The sequence below is a fragment of the Oryctolagus cuniculus genome, chromosome 6 (genome assembly GCF_964237555.1).
Source record: "Oryctolagus cuniculus chromosome 6, mOryCun1.1, whole genome shotgun sequence".
Classification (NCBI taxonomy): Eukaryota; Metazoa; Chordata; class Mammalia; order Lagomorpha; family Leporidae; genus Oryctolagus; species Oryctolagus cuniculus.
Genome location: NC_091437.1, coordinates 17,370,704 through 17,392,879, shown reverse-complemented (window position 1 = coordinate 17,392,879; position 22,176 = coordinate 17,370,704). Strand labels below are relative to the sequence as shown.

Below are 22,176 nucleotides of genomic sequence, written 5' to 3'. Positions count from 1 at the left end.
TGAAGGGTGGCTGGATGGCTCTTACCTGAATGACTGGTTGAGTGATGCCACCACTGCCTGACATGGAAAAGACTGGAAAAAGCAGATTTCAGGGGGGTGAAGGGGGCATAGAAGAACAACAGTCCTGTTTGGACCTTGCTAAGTTGGACCTTGCATGTGTGATCTGAGCTTTCCACGTGGCAGCTTCAAGTGGACTGGAGTATTTATGAGCCAGAGACACGTGCTGGCTAATAAGTACTTTGTAATACGAACCATGGGACTGGGTATGAACACTAGAAGGGAGATCACAGAGAGATGAAGCAGGAAAATGAAAGCTAACGTACTCTAATACGGATGCAGAGTGGTCAAAAATCTGTAGGAGGCTGAAGAAGGGTACCCAGCAACTTCCAGATGTAAGCTGGGACTAAGGGCAGTGCCCAGGAGGCTAGGCTGATCTAACAAATGTTGAGAGAAGGGAGCAGCAGCACAGTAAATATAAAACAACATAAAATGGGCGCCAGTGCTGTGGCACAGCAGGTTAACACCCTGGCCTGAAGCAGTGGCATCCCATATGGGCGCCGGTTTGAGACCCGGCTGCTCCACTTCTGATCCAGCTCTCTGCTGTGGCCTGTGAAAGCAGTGGAAGATGGCCCAAGTCCTTGGGCACCTGCACTCAAGTGGGAGTACTGGAAGAAGCTCCTGGCTCCTGGCTTTGGATTGGCGCAGCTCCAGCTGTTGCAGCTAATTGGGGAGTGAACCAGCAGATGGAAGACCCCCCCCCCCGCCTCTCCTCTCTCTGTGTAACTCTGACTTTCAAATAAATAAATAGATCTTAAAAAAATAAATAAAAAAACAACATAAAATGGCAAATAAGGATCCACACATGTCAGTAACCCTGACAGACTTCACTAGATCAGCACGGCTGGTGAAGATAGATGTGTTTTCAGAAATTGTTTAGAAATCCATCCTAAATCAAAACATGAGATAGGTTGAAAATAAAGGACTGGGATAAAATATTCACAGTAAACATAATAAAAAGAAAGCACATTGAAAACAAGTGTCAGTAAACTGAAGGCTTAGGCATTGAAAATTGTACAGATAGAAGGAGCAGATTACGGAAAACATAGAGCCGTCATGAACTCTTATGCAGCTAACGTGGATTCAAAAACAGTCAAGCAAAATTGATATACAAAAAAGGATGATACACAAAAAAAATTGTAATAAAAGTTTGATTCTTAGAGTTTTGTTTATCATCAGCCAAAAGAGCAGTACTACCTAAACTCTCTCTCCTGCTCACTGCCCTCCCAGACCCCGGGATTTTGTCCCTGCCTGGGTGGCATTCACCTTACTCATTGCGGGTTCTTAGGCGTACCACCTGCCTTGCCCGCAGCCTTTCTCTCCCGTCACCTGAACTGACGTCCTCTTGCTCTCTCTGGGCAGTGTCTTGAGCCAAGTCTTTTTGTTCAGTAGGCCAATTTCCCAGCTTTGTACTAAATACCTTCTCTGGCCCCGGAAAGGAGAGGAATAAAACCTACCCTAGGAAAGGACAGACCTGGGAAAGTCAGATAACACTAAAAAATCAATTAATATTCACAAATGACTATCTTTAATCTCATGTTATTAATATTTTTAAAGGTTTATTTATTTATTTGAAAGTCAGAGTTACACAGAGAGAGAAGAAGAGGTAGACAGAGAGAGAGAGAGAGGTCTTTCATCTACTGCTTCACTACTCAGGTGGCCACAACAGCCAGAGCTGCACTGATCTGAAGCCAGGAGCCAGGAGCTTCTTGCAGGTCTCCCACATGGGTACAGGGGCCCAAGGACTTGGGCCATCTTCTACTGCTTTCCCAAGCCATAGCAGAGAGCTGGATCGGAAGTGGAGCAGCTGAGCCTTGAACCACCACCCATATGGGATGCCAGCACTGCAGGCAGTACCTTTATCCACTGTGCCACAGCGCCAGCCCCAATTATTAATATTTTGATGAAGAGACTTTTTTTTTTTTTTTTGACAGGCAGAGTGGACAGTGAGAGAGAGAGACAGAGAGAAAGGTCTTCCTTTGCCGTTGGTTCACCCTCCAATGGCCGCCGCGGCCGGCGCGCTGCGGCCGGCGCACCGCGCTGATCCGATGGCAGGAGCCAGGAGCCAGGTGCTTTTCCTGGTCTCCCATGGGGTGCAGGGCCCAAGCACCTGGGCCATCCTCCACTGCACTCCCTGGCCACAGCAGAGGGCTGGCCTGGAAGAGGGGCAACCGGGACAGAATCCGGCGCCCCGACCGGGACTAGAACCCGGTGTGCCGGCGCCGCTAAGCGGAGGATTAGCCTATTGAGCCGCGGCGCCGGCCAATATTTTGATGAAGAGACTTTTAATAAGATGTCGAATACTAGAAGATAGTTTATAAATTATAATTGTATAGTCTGCTCATTGACCTATGTTCATTGTTTTTATGAAGATGAGAATGAATGCAGGACCAAGCCAGGAATCTGTGAAAACGGACGTTGCATTAATATCATCGGAAGTTACAGGTGCGAGTGTAATGAAGGATTCCAGTCAAGCTCCTCGGGCACTGAATGCCTTGGTAAGTTGATGTCTGGGTATATTTTACTTGGTAAATAAAGCATTGTTTTACGATATCATCACAGAAGTGCTCCACGTCGATTCTTGTCTGCTAAACAGAGCTCCGCATCTGCATAAGCCACATGCCTCTTCCTAGAGGTGCACATCTCTGAAAATGACCCATCTGTCCATGTGTGTGTTGTGTGCATATCTGTGCGTAATGTCAATAACAACCTTAAAAGTCTTTCCAAGAGTAAGATTCATTAAGCTCTATGGAAAATGTGACTTGAGTGAAACTTACATCAAAGGATGATCTAATGTCAAAAGAAAATATTTGTGATGTGAGGTAAGCCTGACTGATGTTAATGCTATGTAAATGCCACACTTTGAAAATGCAATACAGGTTCATTGTTATACTGTGATACAGAAAATGTTTTACAAAATCTTTTCTTGTGGAATGTATTGTGTAATGCTGGAGCTCATGCATTGTGAACCATGGGAATTAATTGTGGCAGGTTTTAAAAGTATGATGTGATAGATTTTAAGGCAAACCAAGAGAAATAAGAGCACTGAACTATTTGACCCGTCACTTGGTTTGACATAACAAGAGCATTAGTCGACTATATCACATTTTTCTCAGAATAATATAAATGCTTCAAATCCTCCAAAAAATTTTTTTTGTTTTTTTTTTTATTTTTTTTTAACTTTTATTTAATGAATATAAATTTCCAAAGTACAGCTTATGGATTACAATGGCTTCCCCCCGTAACATCCCTCCCACCTACAACCCTCCCCTTTCCCACTCCCTCTCCCCTTCCATTCACATCAAGATTCATTTTCAATTCTCTTTATATACAGAAGATCAGTTTAGCATACATTAAGTAAAGATTTCAACAGTTTGCTCCCACACAGAAACATAAAGTTAAAAATACTGTTTGAGTACTAGTTATAGCATTAAATCTCAATGTACAGCACACTAAGAACAGAGATCCTACATGAGGAGTAAGTGCACAGTGACTCCTGTTGACTTAACAAATTGACACTCTTGTTTATGGCCTCAGTAATCACCCTAGGCTCTTGTCATGAGCTGCCAAGGCTATGGAAGCCCCCTGAGTTCACCGACTCTGATCATATTTAGACAAGGCCATGGTCAAAGTGGAAGTTCTCTCCTCCCTTCAGAGAAAGGTACCTCCTTCTTTGATGACCCGTTCTTTCCACTGGGATCTCACTCACAGAGATCTTTCATTTAGGTTTTTTTTTTTCCCAGAGTGTCTTGGCTTTCCATGCCTGAAATACTCTCATGGGCTTTTCAGCCAGATTGGAATGCCTTTAGGGCTGATTCTGAGGCCAGAGTGCTATTTAGGACATCTGCCATTCTATGGGTCTGCTGTGTATCTCACTTCCCATGTTGGATCGTTCTCTCCCTTTTTTATTCTATCAGCTAGTATTTGCAGACACTATTCTTGTTTATGTGATCCCTTTGGTTCTTAGTCCTATCATTATGATCAACTGTGAACAGAAATTGATCACTGGGACTAGTGAGATGGCATTGGTACATGCCACCTTGATGGGATTGAATTGGAATCCCCTGGTATGTTTCTAACTCTACCGTTTGAGGTAAGTCAGCTTGAACATGTCTGAAATTGCACATTTTATTTATTTGAAAGAGTTACAAAGAGAGGTAGAGACAGAGAGAGAGGTCTTCCATCCGCTGATTCACTCCCCAGATGGCTACAACGGCCGGAGCTGCACCCATCTGAAGCCAGGAGCCAGGAGCTTCTTCCAGGCCTCCCATGCAGGTGCAGGGGCCCAAGGACCTGGGCCATCTTCTACTGGTTTCCCAGGCCATAGTAGAGAGCTGGATTGGAAGTGGAGAAGCCGGGTATTGAACTGGTGCCCATATGGAATGCTGGCGCTTCAGGCCAGGGCTTTAACCCGCTGTGCTACAGTGCCAGCCCCCTCCAAAGTTTTTAATTAAGAAAATAATGTGGTTGCTTTCAATCTAGATCATTATTAACAGTCTTTTTAGGAAATGGAAAGGATAGCCTACATAGAAAATGTGGTTTTCAGTTCATATTATTAGCAGTTTCATTAGGATGGCTTATGTTAAAGAATTTTTTTTGCCTGTTTATAGAGAAACCCTCATATTTATAGTAAAAAAAAATCTACTCAGCCCAAATATTTAAACAGTCTTTTAGATGCAGAAAACAGAAGTTAGACTGAATAAGTACCAAGCTCATAACATAGTTTAGAATTTGCTTTCAAAAATAAAACCTGGTACTCATTTTCGTGTGTAGAAGAAAATAATTTAACTCTATTTTCCTTTCATTTGCACTCTCCGGGTATGGTCATTTGGAGAAAATGTACAGCTAACGCACAGGGTCACTTCTTGTCAAATGTAATACCTCTGCCCACAGTGAAGGTGCTCTCTGGGAACCTCACTGCCCACAAAGCCGTCTTCACAGCCTGACTGTTCCTGCGAAAGAGCTCTTGTCTTTTCAAAGCATTACTTCCTACGAAGAAAGCAGCGATTGCCCTGCTTGGTTTGAAAACCAAGCTAAGGCAGTGTGGGCTCCGTGACGTGGCTTCTTTTCCCTTGGCCGTTTCAGACAACCGGCAGGGCCTGTGCTTCGCCGAGGTGCTGCAGACCATGTGCCAGATGGCGTCCAGCAGCCGCAACCTGGTCACCAAGTCGGAATGCTGCTGCGACGGCGGGCGAGGCTGGGGCCACCAGTGCGAGCTCTGCCCGCTCCCCGCGACTGCCCAGTACAAAAAGATCTGTCCTCACGGTCCAGGGTACACCACTGATGGGAGAGGTAAGGAGTGCAGGCAACCCACGCTTATTACCTGTCGGGATTTCACTCTCTCGGGTCAGTGTGGAGGAAAAGTAGGGGGAAGATGATGCAGGAGTAGTAATAGCTACAGTGCTGCATTGTGTGTGTGCTTACATACATGTAGATGTGTAGATCTGTGTATGTATGTTTACAGTATGGAGGGAGAGTACAGAGTTTTCTGCTGATGTTTTAGACATTCTAAAGCATTTAATCTTCATTTCACACTTAAAAGACAGAATTTATTGACCCCATTTTCACAGATGAGGAGATTGAATGTCCAGGCTAAGGTAACAAGAGGTCAAGTTTCCAAGATCACACCCTGTTCACGGGGTGGGCGCAGGGGTGGGACCTGTGTGTCTGACCCCAGAGGCTGCATGTGGAACCTGAGACTGCTTGCCTTGTGTAAATACACACTGCGGATTCTGAGTGTGTGCAGAAACGTCATTCTGCTTGCAGCACGTTCACAGACTAGCAAGTCCCCGCACTGTATCGTGGTTTCCGTTTTCTCGTACAATCCATTCATATACCAGCATTCTGAAAATTGACATTTCCTCCACTGATACCACACCATGTGTGATAATTTTGCTAAAAAAAGAGCTTCTTAAGGGTAAAATGAGAAGGTGAATTTGAGGCCAACTCTGTGGGGAATTCCAAGCTAGTTGCACTTCATACAAGGTAGCATTCTAGATCCCATGGAAATAATTCAGACGCAAATTGCAAAAGGAGTAGTCCTACCTACCTGGGTGGATTTCCTTTACCTGTCTCTCCGCCCCATCATCTCACTGCGGCTTCCCTGTCCGTGTTGCCACTCCGCTGAGTGGTGAAGTGTGCCCTAGCGCCACGTGAATGTCTGCTGCTGGTGGTTAATCATCTCAGTCCATTTGTTTGTCGCCATTTCTATCCAGGTTCACCCTGCGTATATGTGAACTTTTGTTTATTTGGGTTTGGTTTGTTTTGTTTCTGGCCCACAGATATTGATGAATGCAAGGTGATGCCAAACCTCTGCACCAACGGCCAGTGCATCAACACCATGGGCTCCTTCCGATGCTTCTGCAAGGCTGGCTACACCACAGACATTAGCGGAACCTCCTGCGTAGGTGAGGCCAGGCACCAGTAGGCCCGGGCGCTCCCTGCGGTTCACTCGGTTACAGAGCTTGGGGATGTTCATCTTGGGAAGGTGATGCAACTCCTCTCCACCGTGTGGTGGCCAGTCACACAGTGCCTCCCCTCTTGGTTCAGCAAAAAGAGTCTCTCCAGTCAGGGACATATAAAAATCACAGAAATAGACTTCCAGCATCTTGTGTTGTAATTTAAACTGCATGTGCACAGCTGCATGCAGTCCCTGTGAGGAAGGAGCGGGGCTGCTACTGTGAGTTTGTGCGTAGAGACAGGTGCTTGCTCCTCATCCCCGTCTTTCTGCATGACGTAGACCAGCGAAGCAGTGTCCCACATTGCCGGGGACCACATGGTCTCAGTGCTGAATCTTTGTGTTTCTCAGCTTTATCTCCCTGGCTTTGTGTTGTCTCACTGACACCACTCCATGGCAGTTGCAGGGGCCGGAGGGGTAGAGGAGGGGAGGGGGCAGGGGACAGCTTCGCCTTTATTGACTCTGCCCAGAGTACTCAGCTTAGTGTTCATTAAAGAAAAAAAAATCTCTCTTTCATGTTGCATCAGCTCACCTGCTGTTCCCTTAAGTGACCTGTTCCAATAACAAGCACATCTGGCATAAAAAGGTTAAGAAAAAGCAAACCAAACTGACTTTGTGAGCATCCGACTCACATGGTAGAAACACAAGGACGTGAGCCTTAGAAAAAGAGACTGCTAACGTTGAGCTTTCAGCTCTCTCAGTTCTGTGCAGGAGGCAGGGACGGTGGGCTGTCAGGGTCTTACCAGGAAGCAGGTGGCTTGTTCCGGTGAGGACAATGCTGGGCACTGGGGCTGTGCCACCCCCTGGTCCAGAAGCAAAGAGGAAGAAGTGGCTGGCACCTAGAAGCTCAGAGTGCTGTCTTGAGGAGAGCATTGACCCATGAGCAGTGGCCCAGCCAGCCTGAGCCCCTCTCAGGGAGGGAGTGGAGGCAGTGAGGGCCAGGGAGCAGAGGACAGAGGGCACGAGGGCCCAGTGGTGGAGTCTCTGGAGGTTGGCCCCCTGGGCTCGCAGGCAGGGTGAGGACTGGCTCTGGAGTACAAGTGGAAGATGGCCAGTGTGCTCCGTGACTACACATGCTGCTTAGGGGATTATCAGCTGGAGAAATCCTGCCTTACCCATGTGTCAGAAAAAGAGAAACATTCCTTATGATTCTCAAGCTGTAAACCAGAGTGCATCACTCTATCTTTTTTTTTTTTTTTTTTTTTGACAGGCATAGTGGACAGTGAGAGAGAGAGACAGAGAGAAAGGTCTTCCTTTGCCGTTGGTTCACCCCCCCAACGGCCGGCGCACTGCGGCCGGCGCACTGCGCCGATCGGAAGGCAGGAGCCAGGTGCTTTTCCTGGTCTCCCATGTGGTGCAGGGCCCAAGCACTTGGGCCATCCTCCACTGCACTCCCTGGCCACAGCAGAGAGCTGGCCTGGAAGAGGGACAACCGAGACAGAATCCGGCGCCCTGACCAGGACTAGAACCCGGTGTGCCGGCGCCGCAAGGTGGAGGATTAGCCTAGTGAGCCGCGGTGCCGGCCTGTGCATCACTCTAAAAAACCTGGTGGATCCCTTTAGGACCCGGATGGTGACATTTCTCGTCCAAGACCCCTAGGTGGACGTGCAAAGTAAACCGGTTGTATTGCTTTAGAGAAACTGGTGCTGTGCCTCCTCTGCCTCTGCTTCTGCTCCCTTTTACGTTGCAGAGGGGAGGCGAGAAGAATGGAGGTGGGAAGAGGCCACTTGTTTCCTTTAAGCAGGAAGTTAATCTCCCGTCTCCTTCACACAGACCTCGATGAATGCTCCCAGTCCCCAAAGCCGTGCAACTTCATCTGCAAGAACACGGAGGGCAGCTACCAGTGTTCCTGCCCGCGGGGCTACGTTCTGCAGGAGGACGGCAAGACGTGCAGAGGTGAGGCAGGGCCCCGGCCCTCGTGACCTCGGTCTGTCTGCCCTCGGTAACCGGGGACTCTGCCTGCTGCTTCGCCATCACCAGGATGCGTCCTTCCAGTGGCCATTACATTACTCTAAACACCTGCCCTGAGGGACCCCTGGTATGAGGCAGAGAGAAACTGAACCCACGTTACCAGAGTTCTCTTCTTAAAGATTAGAAGAAAGCAAAACCAAGCAAGAAGAGGAGAGAGAAACAAATCAGGAATTCAGATTTTTGTTTTTGTTGCCTAAGATTTCATTTCTGTAAGTCATCTTTATGACCTGTCTGCTGCAGAAAAGTGAATGACTAAATTTACATTTTTTGCTTAGAATTGAAAGTAATTGTGTATAAAGTCACACACATTGAGATAGTTTTAGTGCTGTATTCATTATATAAAATTTGATTTTATAGGAAACTTGGTCAATATGAAATTAATGGACTGAGAAAACCTATATAGATTATTTGTCATAAAGTGTGGTTTTATTCTTAAGACATTTCACAACATAAAATAACAGGAAGCACAGCTGTTATCTTAGACTTGCTTGAGGGGCAGCCGTGGGTTGAATTAACTTTGTGCATTGTTTGAGTGCAACCAAAGTATTGTTTAAGCTGTAAAATAGTGAACTAGTCCTGTCTGCAGGCTATGTGGCAAATTTATCTTGAATGTATTTTCCCAAGTTCATTCTAACCGAATTAAAATTTGATTCTGTTTGGAGAGTCCAGATAATACTACTGTTCATGACTAGGGTTATAGATGATGTATTTTTAATTCCTTTGCTAATGATGTTGGTTTCATTTAGGTCTCATTTGCTGTTTGTGTTAGGATCTTCTTCACCAATTTCCAGATTCTGTTTTATTTTTATTTAATCCTTCCTTTAATAGGAATAAATGACCAGCCATGTACTGAACTGTGTTAAGTACAGTGATTACAGGCTGTGGATATGAAGTTTGAGAATAATTCATAGAAGCTACCAAATTTTGTCATTCCATTTCTCATTTTGAGAAAACATGTTGTGTATCGCCGTAGCCATCGTATCATTAGCAGCCATAGTGTCTGTGCCACTTAAATATGCAAAAAAAACCTCTGCCACACGCCAGCAGATCCCACAGTGATCCCGGCAGAGCTGTGGTCCTCGCTGTGCCGCTGGGGCACGCACGCCTCCTGTGGCTTCCTGAGCAGGGACGCGGCGCCACGTAACTCGGCTCCCACTTGCAGTGGCTTCTCTGTCCTTGCAGACCTTGATGAATGTCAGACCAAGCAACACAACTGCCAGTTCCTCTGCGTCAACACCCTGGGAGGCTTCACCTGTAAATGTCCGCCTGGCTTCACACAGCACCACACGGCTTGTATTGGTAAGGCGGAAGGACAGCTCTTGGGAGATGAGTCACATTGTGTTTGAGACAACAGCTAGAATAGTGTGTCTGTCCCTACATTTAGAAACAACAGCTTGCGACTTGGTGCTCTGAAGAAGTTGCTGGTGGCACAGTGTTTTGCCCAAGAACCGTCTCCCTCTTTGCGCATTTGGCACTTTTCAAGCAGTGTCTTTAGACTGCATTCTAAGCGCAGCTCTGGCGCTCGGGTGAAATAGAGTGAGAGGCTCCCTGAGATGCATAAAGGCACACAAGCAGCTTTGAGTCTGCATTAACCTAAAACCATGCCTCAGTCACCCGAAGGTAGATGTAATTTTTTATGATTCATTTTATTTATTTATTTATTTATTTATTTATTTATTGCGAGAGATGGAGTTACAGACATAGAGAGGGAGAGACAGAGAGAAAGCTTCTCCATGCACTGGTTCACTCTGCAAATGGCCAAAACAGCCAGAGCTGGGCTGATCCGGAGCCAGGAGCATCTTCTGGGTCTCCCACGGGGTTGCAGGGGCCCAAGGACTTGGACCATCTTCCACTGCTTTCCCAGGCTGCAGCAGAGAGCTCAGTCAGAAGAGGAGCAAGCAGCCAGTGCCCTTATGGGATGCTGGCACCACAGGTAGAGGCTTAGCCTACTACACCACAGCACCAGCCCCTATACATAATTTCTTTTTTTCTTCTTTTTAAGATTTATTTTATTTGTTTGAAAGAGTTACAGAGAGAGGTAGAGACAGAGAGAGATAGAGGTCTTCCATCCACTGTTTCACTCACCAAATGGCCACAATGGCCAGAACTGTGCCAGTCTGAAGCCAAGAGCCAGGAGCTTCTTCCGGGTCTCCCACGTGGGTGCAGGGGCCCAAAGACTTGAGCCATCTTCTACTGCTTTGCCAAGTGCATTAGCAGGGAGCTGGATTGGAAGTGGAGCAGCTGGGACTCAAACCAGCACCCATATGGGATGCCAGTGGTGCTTGCCAGGGCTTTAACCCACTGCGTCACAGCACTGCCCCCCCTATAAATAATTTCTAACTTCTAGGAAATTAATCTTCTTCTGACCACTTTTGCTTTTAGTATTGTCATGAATTGTGACATACTCTTCCCTAAAATTCTGGTTTCACATCATGAAACTTGGGCTTTCTTATGTGACTTACTCCTTCACGGAGTAAAAGCTAAGTGTTGTAGTGATTGGAAAGCTTGACCCTTCCCTCTCGGTGCTTTGGCAGACAACAACGAGTGTGGGTCTCAGCCGTCACTGTGCGGGGCCAAGGGCATCTGTCAGAACACCCCTGGAAGTTTCAGCTGTGAGTGCCAGAGAGGGTTCTCTCTCGATGCCACTGGACTCAACTGTGAAGGTGAGTCTGCTCGGAAAACTGTCATCTAGTAACAGTGAACTAGGCTTTTATTTTTTAACTTTCCAGCCACCAAGTGAGAAGTTCAAATCATTTTAAAATAGTAAAAAAAAAAAAAAAAAAAGGAAGAGTGGTTGACAAAATAATGCCTAGCAATTGGTTTTTATTCATAAATCTCCACATATCATTTCGAAAGCAGAGGAAAACTTTTTTTAAAAGATTTATTTATTTGAAAGGCAGAGTTACACAGACAGAGAAGGAGAGGCAGAGAGCGAGAGAAAGAGAGAGACCTTCCATGCACTGGTTTCACTCCCCGTTGGCCACAACGGCCAGAGCTCTGCCAATCCACAGCCAGGAGCCAGGAGTTTCTTCCAGGTCTCCCACTTGGACTTGGGCCATCCTCTACTGCTTTCCCAGGCCATAGCAGAGAGCTGGATCAGAAGTGGGGCAGCTGGGACTCGAACCAGTGCCCATATGGGATGCAGGCACTGCAGGCAGCGGCTTTACCCACTTCACCACAGTGCCGGCCCCTCGAGAGCAGGGGAAGACTTAAAGGCGATGAAACACAAATACCACGATGACAAATTGATTTTTCAGAGAACCAAAGTAGCTTTTTTTAAAATAACCAGACTCATGTTTGAGCTGAGAAATAAATGAATGGAAAAAAAAATCTCTGCCTAATGTGGTTTATAGTAGTGTGAGCATGCTAGACAAAAACAATAATTGGGCTTTTGTTGAATGTGCCAATGTTGTGTCAAAAGAGAAGCTACCACTGCAGAGAACTGGAGAAGCACAGTGCACTCTTTAGGGACACCAAGGGCCATTTCTGTGACCCATGGGCTGAGACTGCTGCCCCAGTCACTTTTGTGCCATAGGCTTCTCCTGTACACTCTGCCCTGCTGCAAGTATTTCCTGTAAAGTCGAAGGGCACATTTCACCAAGAGCAAGATAAGAATCTTCCTGCAGTCAGTAAACTGGCATGTGGGGCGGTCAACTCGGATGTGCATGAACTAAAGAAAATGCGGTGTATGTACATGATGGACTACCACTCAGCCACAGAAAAGAACAGAATCCTGTGTTTCACAAGAAAGTGTGTGCAACTGGAGACCATTATGCTTAGTGAGATAAGCCAGGCCCCAAAGGACAAACAGCTTATGTTTTCTGATTTATGGTAACTAACACAGAGAGTACTAAAGAAGAGTAGAAAGTGCAGCTGACATCTACTGTGCCTGTCTAAGCCCTTGAGGAACAGTGGTTTTTTACTTACTACTCGTTGAATCCTTTATGTACTGGAGGATTAAACTTGTGAATGTAAAGTAAATTTAAAATATGCTATTGCAAACGATAAAAGAGAAATAAGAGAGGAAGGACGATGGACACTGGGAGGAAGGGAAAGTAGGGTGGTGTAAGTATCTTTATATGTTCTAATTTTTAAGATTTATTTATTTGAAAGAGTTACAGAGAGAGGTAGAGACAGAGAGGTCTTCCATCTGTTGGTTCACTCCCCAAATGGCCACAATGGCCAGAGCTGCAACCAATCTGAAGCCAGGAGCCAGGAGATGCTTCTGGGTCTCCCACCAGGGTGCAGAGGCCCAAGGACTTGGGCCATCTTCTACTGCTCTCCCAGGCCATAGCAGAGAGCTGGATCAGAAGAGGAGCAGCCAGGACTAGATCCAGCACCCATATGGGATGCCGGCACTTCAGGCCAGGGCTTTAACCCACTGTGCCACAGTGCCGGCCCCCTTAATAGTATATAAATGAAATACATGAAATATGTTCACTTTATATAAATAAATTTTAAAAAAAGATTTTAAATGCCATATAGGTCATCAGTACGCACAGTGCAAGTGCTACTGTACAAGACAAATGTACTAAGGTTGGTATCCCTCATAAAATACTCGGCGTCCAACATCACAAAACAGTGTACATCCTGTCTACATTTTTCTGTGGTCGTGCAGTGTATATTTTTATTGATTTTAGTCATTTTATTTTTATATTGTATTTGAGAGGCAGAAAGTCATCAAGAGAGATAGATGAAGAGAGTTCCCATCCACTGGTTTACTCCCAGTTGCCTGAAACGGCCCTGGGCTGAGCTGCATCCTGAAGCTGAGAGGCAGAACTCAACTTCATCTCCCAGGGTGCTGACAGGAACCGGATTACTTGAACCATCACCTGCTGCCACTTCGGGTTTGCAGTGGCAGGAGAGGGGAACAGAGCTGGGACTCGACCCGGGTACTGTGGTATGAAATACGGGCATCCCAACCAGCGGCTCAGCTGCTAGGCCACACACCTGCCCCTAGCGATTGTTTTGAAATTCTTCTCAGAAATATGTAATTTTGAATTCTTGAAATATATTCAAAAATCTAAGGTGATGTTTCTAAGAATCAAAGGACTTTCATAAATATCTCATTTTCAGCCAAGTGACTTTTTATTTTAAAAAATTTCCATTTTGATATTTTATACTTGAAATCTTTTTGACAATGAGAATATTCTGAACCTACAGCTGCTTGCCACGTGAGTGCAGTTCGTGACCATCCACATAAGATACCATTTATTAATTATCCATGTAAATTTGTTACACACACATCAGACGTGCCAATTTTATTTTACTCTTTATGGGTACATTTCAAAGCCTCAGTTGTCATTCCAAAAGAGTTTGCATATATGAGCAAAGAAATTATTCCATATGTATCATAATACCACATCTCATCTAAAAATAGCATACTCACATACTTAAAGGAATTTGCATCTAATTAATCATGAATGGCAATAAAAATTTTCGCTTCCAAAACAATTATACTTTTTAGGTATCTCTGTAAGTGCTTGTATGATCCCCACGATGAGGACTACATGTGAATCATTTTTTAATCTACCGGAATATGTAATACAAGTATGAATGCATACATATTTTTAACAGCATAAATTGTACCATATGCAGTTAATCAGTCCAAAATGCACGACATTTGTGGTTGCTATGGTTGATTTGCTGAAATTACGATGTTACTCAGAGCATTGGCGTGCCGTGGTCTGGCGCAGAGCAGAAGAATGAGGTGGTTTCTTATCTCAGAACCGCTCTTTGCACACTGCTGACTAATAGCCATGTGCCTTGGACAAGGACATTGTGGCGTCCGTGTGTGCCTGGCCTTGCTTGTTCTTCTGACACAAGTTAGCCCGGGTGGCGCTTGTCATCATCCATGGGGCGTGCAGGAGACAGGACGTGAAGATGCTGCTGGCGTTGTTCTTGCAGATGTGGACGAGTGTGATGGAAACCACAGGTGCCAGCATGGCTGCCAGAACATCCTGGGAGGCTACAGGTGCGGCTGCCCTCAAGGATACATCCAGCACTACCAGTGGAACCAGTGTGTGGGTGAGTACCATGCGCGGCACCTGCCTTCCCCTCTGCAAGTGTCAGCCATTCAGTGAGAATCCTGGGACTTAGAAACCAGTGCCTAGCATTCCTATGTGAGGATTCAGTTTCATTCTGTCTATACTCGTGAATGCTTGAAGACCTGCACATTTGAAATGCTGCTAAGGTGAGAACATGGGGCCGATGCATCCCAGACGAGCACTGGTTCAAGTCCTGGTTCCTCAGTCTCTGTCTAGTTCTCTGCTAAGGAGCCTGCAAAAGGAGCAGAGGATGGCTCAAGTACTTGGGCTTCTGCCATTCACACTGGGGAACAGGATGGAGTTCTAGGCTCCTGGGTTTGTCCTGGCCCAGACACAGCTATTGCTGCCTCATGTGGAGTGAACCAGGATTGGAAGATTCTCTCTCTCTCCCTCTCTCCCCCAATTCCCCTTTCTTCCTCTCCTCCCTCTCCTCGCTCTCTCCCTCTCTCCTCTCTGCCTTTAAAATAAATCTTAAAAAAAAGGATAAGAACTCAACTAAGGCTTTCACCATTTTACATTTTTACTACCTATAATTTTAACTCTATGAAGATGGTATCAGGAATCATCTTTGTTTGCCAGGGTCAGCTGCTTTTTATTAGTAACTTGATATCCTTAGGTTTGGAGTTCTGCAGGCATCCACATCAGCTTCGGGAGGATGGCCCGCTGTGCCCCTGCCACATCGGCTGCATGCACAATGGGAGGTTCATTTAAGGTAGAACAAGCACCTACTTAGAGCAGATGGCGCGGGCAACTCCAGACAAAAGTGTTTATAAAATAAAAGACATCACACTCATGCTCCATTCCTTACACTGATAGTTATCGTGGAGAGTCTCCTTTTAAGGGATGGTAGATCCAGGAGAACATTTCTCTCTAGTTGACCAGCCAGCTGACCTGCTCAGCCCATGCCACATTTCCTTGTCATACGTGAATGCACTTCACGGACACGTCACTCTGCACCTTTTGACCTCGGAGTCTGGCGTTGCCGAGGGGAAGCGGAGCTGCATGCCCACGGGGAGAGGGCGCGCTGCTTCCTGGTCCCCTGCAGCCACATAGATCCCTCCGCACATCACTCACAGCTGGGACTGCGGTGATCCACTAGTCACTCTGACCTTGTCCTCCATGGCCTTCTCAAAGGAAATCTCTAACGGCCGTGGTGGGTCGAGAAGAAAGTCGAGCGAGACTTTGGAGGAGGGAAAACTCGTTCTGGGAACGTGGTAACTACACCGAGGCCTTCTGCCAGGTCACCCCAAATACACAGGTGGAGGATTAGCCTAGTGAGCCGCGGTGCCGGCCCCGAAGACTGAGTTCTAAGACAGTTGGAGCCATCAGTTACACCCTCAAAGTAGTTTCAAAAATTTAATCATTGTTTTAATTTTAGTCAAAATAGGTTGATAAATATCATTCCCTTCTTTTCCTGTTTATAGAAAAAAAGAGTTGCAAAACTCCATATGGCCTGATTTATTGATTCATAAAACAAGGCAAGTAGGGACTCTCCTTAGAATACAGAGGTCAGTGTGTTTTTAGATAGCTGTTAAAACAGTATAGAAACAATCGGATTATATGGCAGCATTCACAAAATATCAGGCTTGGGGCCGGCGCTGTGGCTCACTTGGTTAATCCTCTGCCTGCGGCGCCAGCATCCCATATGGGAGCCGGGTTCTAGTCCCGGCCGCTCCTCTTCCAGTCCAGCTCTCTACTGATGCCCAGGAGGGCAGTGGAGGATGGCCCAGGTGCTTGGGCTCCTGAACCCGCATGGGAGACCAGGAGGAAGCACCTGGCTCCTGGCTTCGGATCGGTGCAGCACGCCAGCTGTAGCGGCCATTTGGGGGGTGAACCAATGGAAGGAAGACCTTTCTCTGTCTCTCTCTCTCTCTCTCTCACTGTCTAACTCTTCCTGTCAAATTAAAAAAATATATATATATCAGGCACACCACTTTTTTTCACGAACAACTTTGTTGATTCTGTGGAACTTAAGGCAAAAACATCCTTTCTGTTTAAATAGAATTGTTGTTTTTAAAGACGAAGTGGAAATGGGGACACGCAGGCAGGATCAGCTCGTTCTCAAGGTTTTGTGTTTCCAGTGGTCTCTGCCTGTAAACCTGCAGCAGAGACGTCACTGCACAGTTTCTCTTGAGCGCCTGGCTGCAGAGCCCTGACTTACCATCACCCTGGGCCCCTGGATACCATCTTGTCATGGGCACCTAGGCAGGGCAGACTCCCTGAGGAGTGCAGCTCACACTGGAGCCCCCCAGAAGCCTGGGTGCTTCCTGATGGGGAGAGATCATGAAGGTAGAGGGGGAAGTGGCTTCAAAGGTGAGTGCAAAGCTCTGAACACCTGAGCAGAAATCCAGACCAGCAGTGCTCTTCTAAAGAGGGTGCCTCCAAGCAGCAGGTCCTGGGTAGACTGAGCAGGGACCTCTAGATTCTTCTGTACAGTTGAGGAGTCCAGCTGTTGTCGTAAGAAAACTGCTGACCTTCCTGCCCTGAATCCACATGACACAGCTGGAATTTTAACTCAAATATTTGGCAAAAATAGAAGGGAAGAGCCATCAGAATGTAATGCAAGCAACGAGTTAGCCAAAGAGCCAGAAGTATGGCAAAATGGAAATCGAAAGGCCACAGCAGTCTTATCTGTCACTACTGGTATGAATATCTTCAGTCATTTATATGGGTGATGGTGGCGGGGGGTATACACAAGTATTTCAGGAAGATGATTCTAGGGTAACTGTCAGAACCGGCAGGGCATCAGATACTGTGTGCAGATAAAATTGTAAGCCAACAGTGTGTATTAACACTACCACCAATGGAAGAAAGCCAAAAGTTCTTTCAAAGAATGAAACTCAAAGGTTTCCGTTCAAATTTACTTTAAGAAATTTCCAGCCAGTGACCATAGAGAGTTTACAGCATTCCAGTGTATCGATGGCTGTCTGCAGGTATCAAAGCTATTCAAGGGGCTGGCACTGTGGTGTGGCAGGTAAAGCCTCTGCCTGCAGTGCCAGCATCCCATAGGGGCACCAGTTCTAGTCCCGGCTGCTCCTCTTCCAATCCAGCTCTCTTCTATGACCTGGGAAAGCAGTAGAAAATGGTTCAAGTCCTTGGGCCTCTGCACCCGCATGGGAGACCTAGAGGAAGCTCCTGGCTCCTGGCCTCGGATCAGTGCACGTCCACCCGTTGCAGCCATCTGGGGAGTGAATCAGTAGATGGAAGACCTCTCTCTCCATCTCTACCTCTCTCTCTAACTCTTGCAAATAAATAAAATGAATCTTTAGAAAAAAAAACTATCCAAAACTGCACTTGTGCACATCTCATTAACAGTTGCATGTGAAGAAAATTATGTCTTAGTATAGAAAGCATCTGTTGTTTACGACCAGTAACTTCCCGCTACTCCTGTTGCCTTTTTTTTTCCATTTATTAGAACCAGAGAAAGAAAGAAGTGGCTACCATCTTCTGATTCATTTCCCAAAATGGCCACAATGGTCAGATATGAGCCAGGCTGAAGCCAGGAGTAGGAAACTCAATCCAGGTCTTCTGCATGGGTGGCAGAAACCCAGTTAACTTGAACCATCCTCACTGCCTCCCAGGGTCTGCATCAGCAGGAAGCTGGAGCCAGGAGCCAGACTGGGTGTCAGACCCCAAGTACTCTGATTTGGAATCGCAGGCACCTTAACCACCAGACTGAATTCCTCCTCCTTCTATAGCCTTTCTGAAGTAACTCTAGCATAGCTTAGTGAGACTTGAGTCAGTTAAAAGTGTCTCTCAAGCAGGAACATGTGTAATTCTACAAAATTTTAACCCTGATACACACTTATAGCAAACAAATATGAAGTACATTATGGTGATTCCAAAGCATATAAATATGGAGACTGTGGTAATTCCAAAAATACTAAGTCTTAAAATAGTCTTGTTAAATGGTATGTTCAAATGCAGTTTATTCAGGTCATTTATTTGCTGCTAATTTTTCTATCTAGCACGATGTCTAATACTGTATTCGAGGCAGGATCATTTTATTAAATTATAATGTAATTTGGGTCCCCTGCTGGAAGAGGAATACGCATCTGAATGTGAGATGTGATGTTGAAAGCAGAGGGGCCTTTGTAGCAGAACTTGAAGTTGTCTGTGTATACAGACTAAAGAGCAGTTCCATTTATGTCATGTGTAGCCAGGTAACTGGGAGTTTACTTATATACTTTCGGCCCTGTGTAATCAAGGCTAAGAATGTTCACATATTAGATTATCCCAGTATATTCTCTATTCAGCAATTGTGAATCCTGTACGCAGCTGTCCCATTTAATTCTGACAGCATAACCATGATACCAAAGCAAACCTAATAGCATCTCCCCTTTCCGTAACCTCTGTCCCATCCTTAATGTTGTTCAGTTTCCTGTCTGGGCTGCCTCTTCCCTGAGACACCATCTGCATCTCCCATCATCTCCCTCAGCTACTGCAGATCTGTGCTTCCCTCCCCCCTGCCATAGTGCTCCTGTGCGTACCCACCGCACGTGATCTGTTTCCCCACATGGGCTGTCCTGTTCGAAGGGAACAGACTCTCTGCACTCCAGATGGCGTCAGGAGACGGAAGGAATCCTCCAGAGCCGGCATGAGCCATGCCCAGGGTGAAGTCTGGATTGTACTCAAGGCCACAGCAATCAAGCCACATGCTCTGTGTCAGCCAGCAGTTCAGAGTGAATAGCGGTCTTCAAAGCTAAAAGCACAAGCAGGCTTTGCATTGGTAAAAATGATAAGAGCATCTGGAACAAGAACCCATCGTCATCCCACGTCCAGCCGTGGAAGTGTGGCATCCTCATTGAGCCTTTCACTCTTCGGCTGTTAGTGCACTTGATCTTAGTTTGTGGCTTTTATTTCTGGTGTTTACATGTAAAGTGTTTAAATTTTTATATGCTTTCTTGGCCTCTACAATGAAGATTCTGGGAACTACTGGAGGAATGGGTACAAACAGAGATACAGGCCTTTTAAATTGTGATATAATTCACATACCATACAGTACACAGTTAAGTGGCTTTTAGTGTATTCTCACATAGGTGTTCCAGCATCAACAGTGTTAATTCCAGAATATTCTCAGTACCCCAAAAAGAAGTCCCAGACCCAACAGCAGTCGTTTCCCATGCCTCCCTCCCCTTGCCATCTCCCTCCCTCCCTCCCTCCCTCCCTCCCCCCCCCCCGCCATCTCCCTCCCTCCCTCTCTCCCTCCCTCCCTCCCTCCCTCCCTCTCTCTCTCTCTGGATTTGCTTGATACTGGCTTTTGAAGGGACCTTCTATTAAGAACAGAAAAAGCAAAGTGTGCGTATTTGTCCCTAAGGGCTGACTACCTATTCAGAAACATAGTCCAAATCAAAGGGCAAAGCAAGGTTGTTTTTAAAGCCACAATTTAGTGAGATTTTCTGTTTCAGATTTTGTAAATCAACCATCAGAGTAAAAGAAAAAAATTGACACCAGGTTGGGCATTTAGCTCAGGGGTTAGGATACCACTTGAGACACATATGTCCCCTGTTGGGTGGAGGACCTATTTGGGTCCCCCTGCTCACATCCGATCCAGCATTCTGGGAGGTAGCAGGTGATGTCTTGAGTGCCTGGTTTTCTGCCACCCATGTGGGAGTCTCCTGACTTCAGCCTGGCATAGCCCTGGCTGTTGTGGGCATTTGGGGAGTGAACCAGCAGACAGGTATGTTTTTCTCTGTCTGTATGCTTTTCAAATAAAAAAAGAAATGAAAACTTTTCTTTAATTAAAAAAGGAAGTGCTAGGGTCCTAGGGTTATCTCCCTCATGCAGTCACAGGTACTCAGCCCCTGCAGCTGTGTTTCAGGCTGTGGCCCCTTTGCAGTCTAAGTGCCTCTGGCATTGCTTTGACAGATGAGAACGAGTGCTCCAATCCCAGTGCTTGCGGCTCTGCATCCTGCTACAACACTCTGGGAAGTTACAAGTGCACCTGCCCCTCCGGCTTCTCTTTCGACCAGTTCTCCAGTGCCTGCCATGATGTGAATGAGTGTTCATCCTCCAAGAACCCATGCAATTACGGCTGCTCCAACACAGAAGGAGGCTACCTCTGTGGCTGCCCGCCTGGATACTACAGAGTGGGCCAGGGGTAAGACAACCCACCAACCTCCACGAACAGGAAAGCGTCGTTGCACAGGGCAGCTGTTACTCCCATTCAGAATCCAGGCCACCTGGCAACCGTGTTGATCCAGGCTCTTTGGAGACAAGAGTAAGCACCAGGCAGGCACAGACTGTCATGGCATAGCTACCACTTTTGCAGTGAGCCTGAGACTGGACTTGTATACAAGCGTAAACCATTGCCTTTCAAAGCAGCCTGAATGATTCAGTCTGACCCAAGGCCAGAGACCAGCAGATGCTTAAAATGCAGCTCCCATGTTGCCACAGATGCCTGGGCTGTGAGGTGGAGGCAGAAGTGGTCTCACCTTATATTCTTGTACAAACTTCGCAGGTGCCGGCCCCTCAGTCCCTGTGGAAGGAATTTGTCTTCCTCACTTGCTCACTGGGTTTTCAGATTACACAGACACAGGAGCGTGCCAGTGTTGGTGCAGCCTCGCTCGGCACTGGCCCCATGCACCCTTCCATCAAGGCAGTAAAGCGCAGTACCACAAAGGATGGGAAGTGGAGGGGGCAGTCGGGGTGCAGGGTAGTGAGGCCGATGCTGAGGAGCATGGACAGTCGGTCCAGCATTGTGTATCATAGTGCTGAAGAGAAACGCCTCGGTCTAGACAAGGACTGGACAGAGCCACTGGGTTGACCTTTCACTCACCAAAATATGGCTTCCAAAATCTCATTGCTAAAGCAGGAAGCTTCCCTGCCAGAAGCAAACAGAGGCTTCAGGTTCCCAAAGCAACAAAACTTCCCTCGGCATTCCCTCTGGCCTCCTCCTCAGCAGAGTTACCCACACACTCCGTTCCAGTGAGGACTGGAAATGTGGGAAACCTCGGGTTCCCCCTCAGAGACTGATCTTGCAGAGTTAAGGGAGAATCTCACGTATCAGTTGTTAGGGGAAAAGTAGTAGATTTTATGGTGATGATCTCAAGAGTTTACGTTGAAAAGTCTTTGCTTTGCCACTGGAAAGTGGTGGTCAGTATCCGTGAGAAAGTCTAACAGTACTCTGCCCTTGTAAACAGCCACTGTGTCTCAGGAATGGGGTTTAACAAAGGGCAGTACCTGTCACTGGATACGGAGGTGGACGAGGAAAACGCGCTGTCCCCGGAAGCATGCTACGAGTGCAAGATCAACGGCTACCCCAAGAAAGACGGCCGGCGGAAGAGAAGCGTCCAGGAGCCGGAAGCGACAGCTGTGAGTAAATCTCGCTCTGCTCCCCACGCGCGGTCCCCTAGACGGTGCCCTTCATGCCATTACAGTGCAGGCCAGCCTGGCCTGGAATTTAATGGATGAACAATGAACCAAATGTGGTCAGGACAGGTAAATGAATTATTAGCCCAAACACACAAAGCCTGAGGGGAAGGACTTACAGGCTCACGACTTGAAGCCTGAGGCCATGTCTATATGTTTAAGAACCACTTACCTGCTTTTCTGTGAGCTGTTAACTCGCACCTTATTCTATTGGATCATATCATTTCCTGTCAACATACAAAACCATTTATATAGTTACTAAAAAAAAATTCA

The 22,176-nt window shown here is 46.6% G+C and overlaps 1 protein-coding gene across 1 annotated transcript in view; it reads left to right on the top strand.

Annotated features, from left to right (window-relative positions):
• The window catches only part of FBN2 (fibrillin 2), a 240,425-nt gene that overhangs the window by 215,240 nt on the left and 3,009 nt on the right, over positions 1-22,176 (top strand). Inside the window, exons 56-64 of the mRNA XM_002710087.5 lie at positions 2,430-2,555; positions 5,143-5,349; positions 6,339-6,464; positions 8,288-8,410; positions 9,668-9,784; positions 11,020-11,148; positions 14,393-14,512; positions 20,401-20,632; positions 21,675-21,846. Of these exons, the coding sequence (XP_002710133.2) occupies positions 2,430-2,555; positions 5,143-5,349; positions 6,339-6,464; positions 8,288-8,410; positions 9,668-9,784; positions 11,020-11,148; positions 14,393-14,512; positions 20,401-20,632; positions 21,675-21,846 (1,352 nt within the window). The remainder of the gene's footprint in view (positions 1-2,429; positions 2,556-5,142; positions 5,350-6,338; positions 6,465-8,287; positions 8,411-9,667; positions 9,785-11,019; positions 11,149-14,392; positions 14,513-20,400; positions 20,633-21,674; positions 21,847-22,176) is intronic.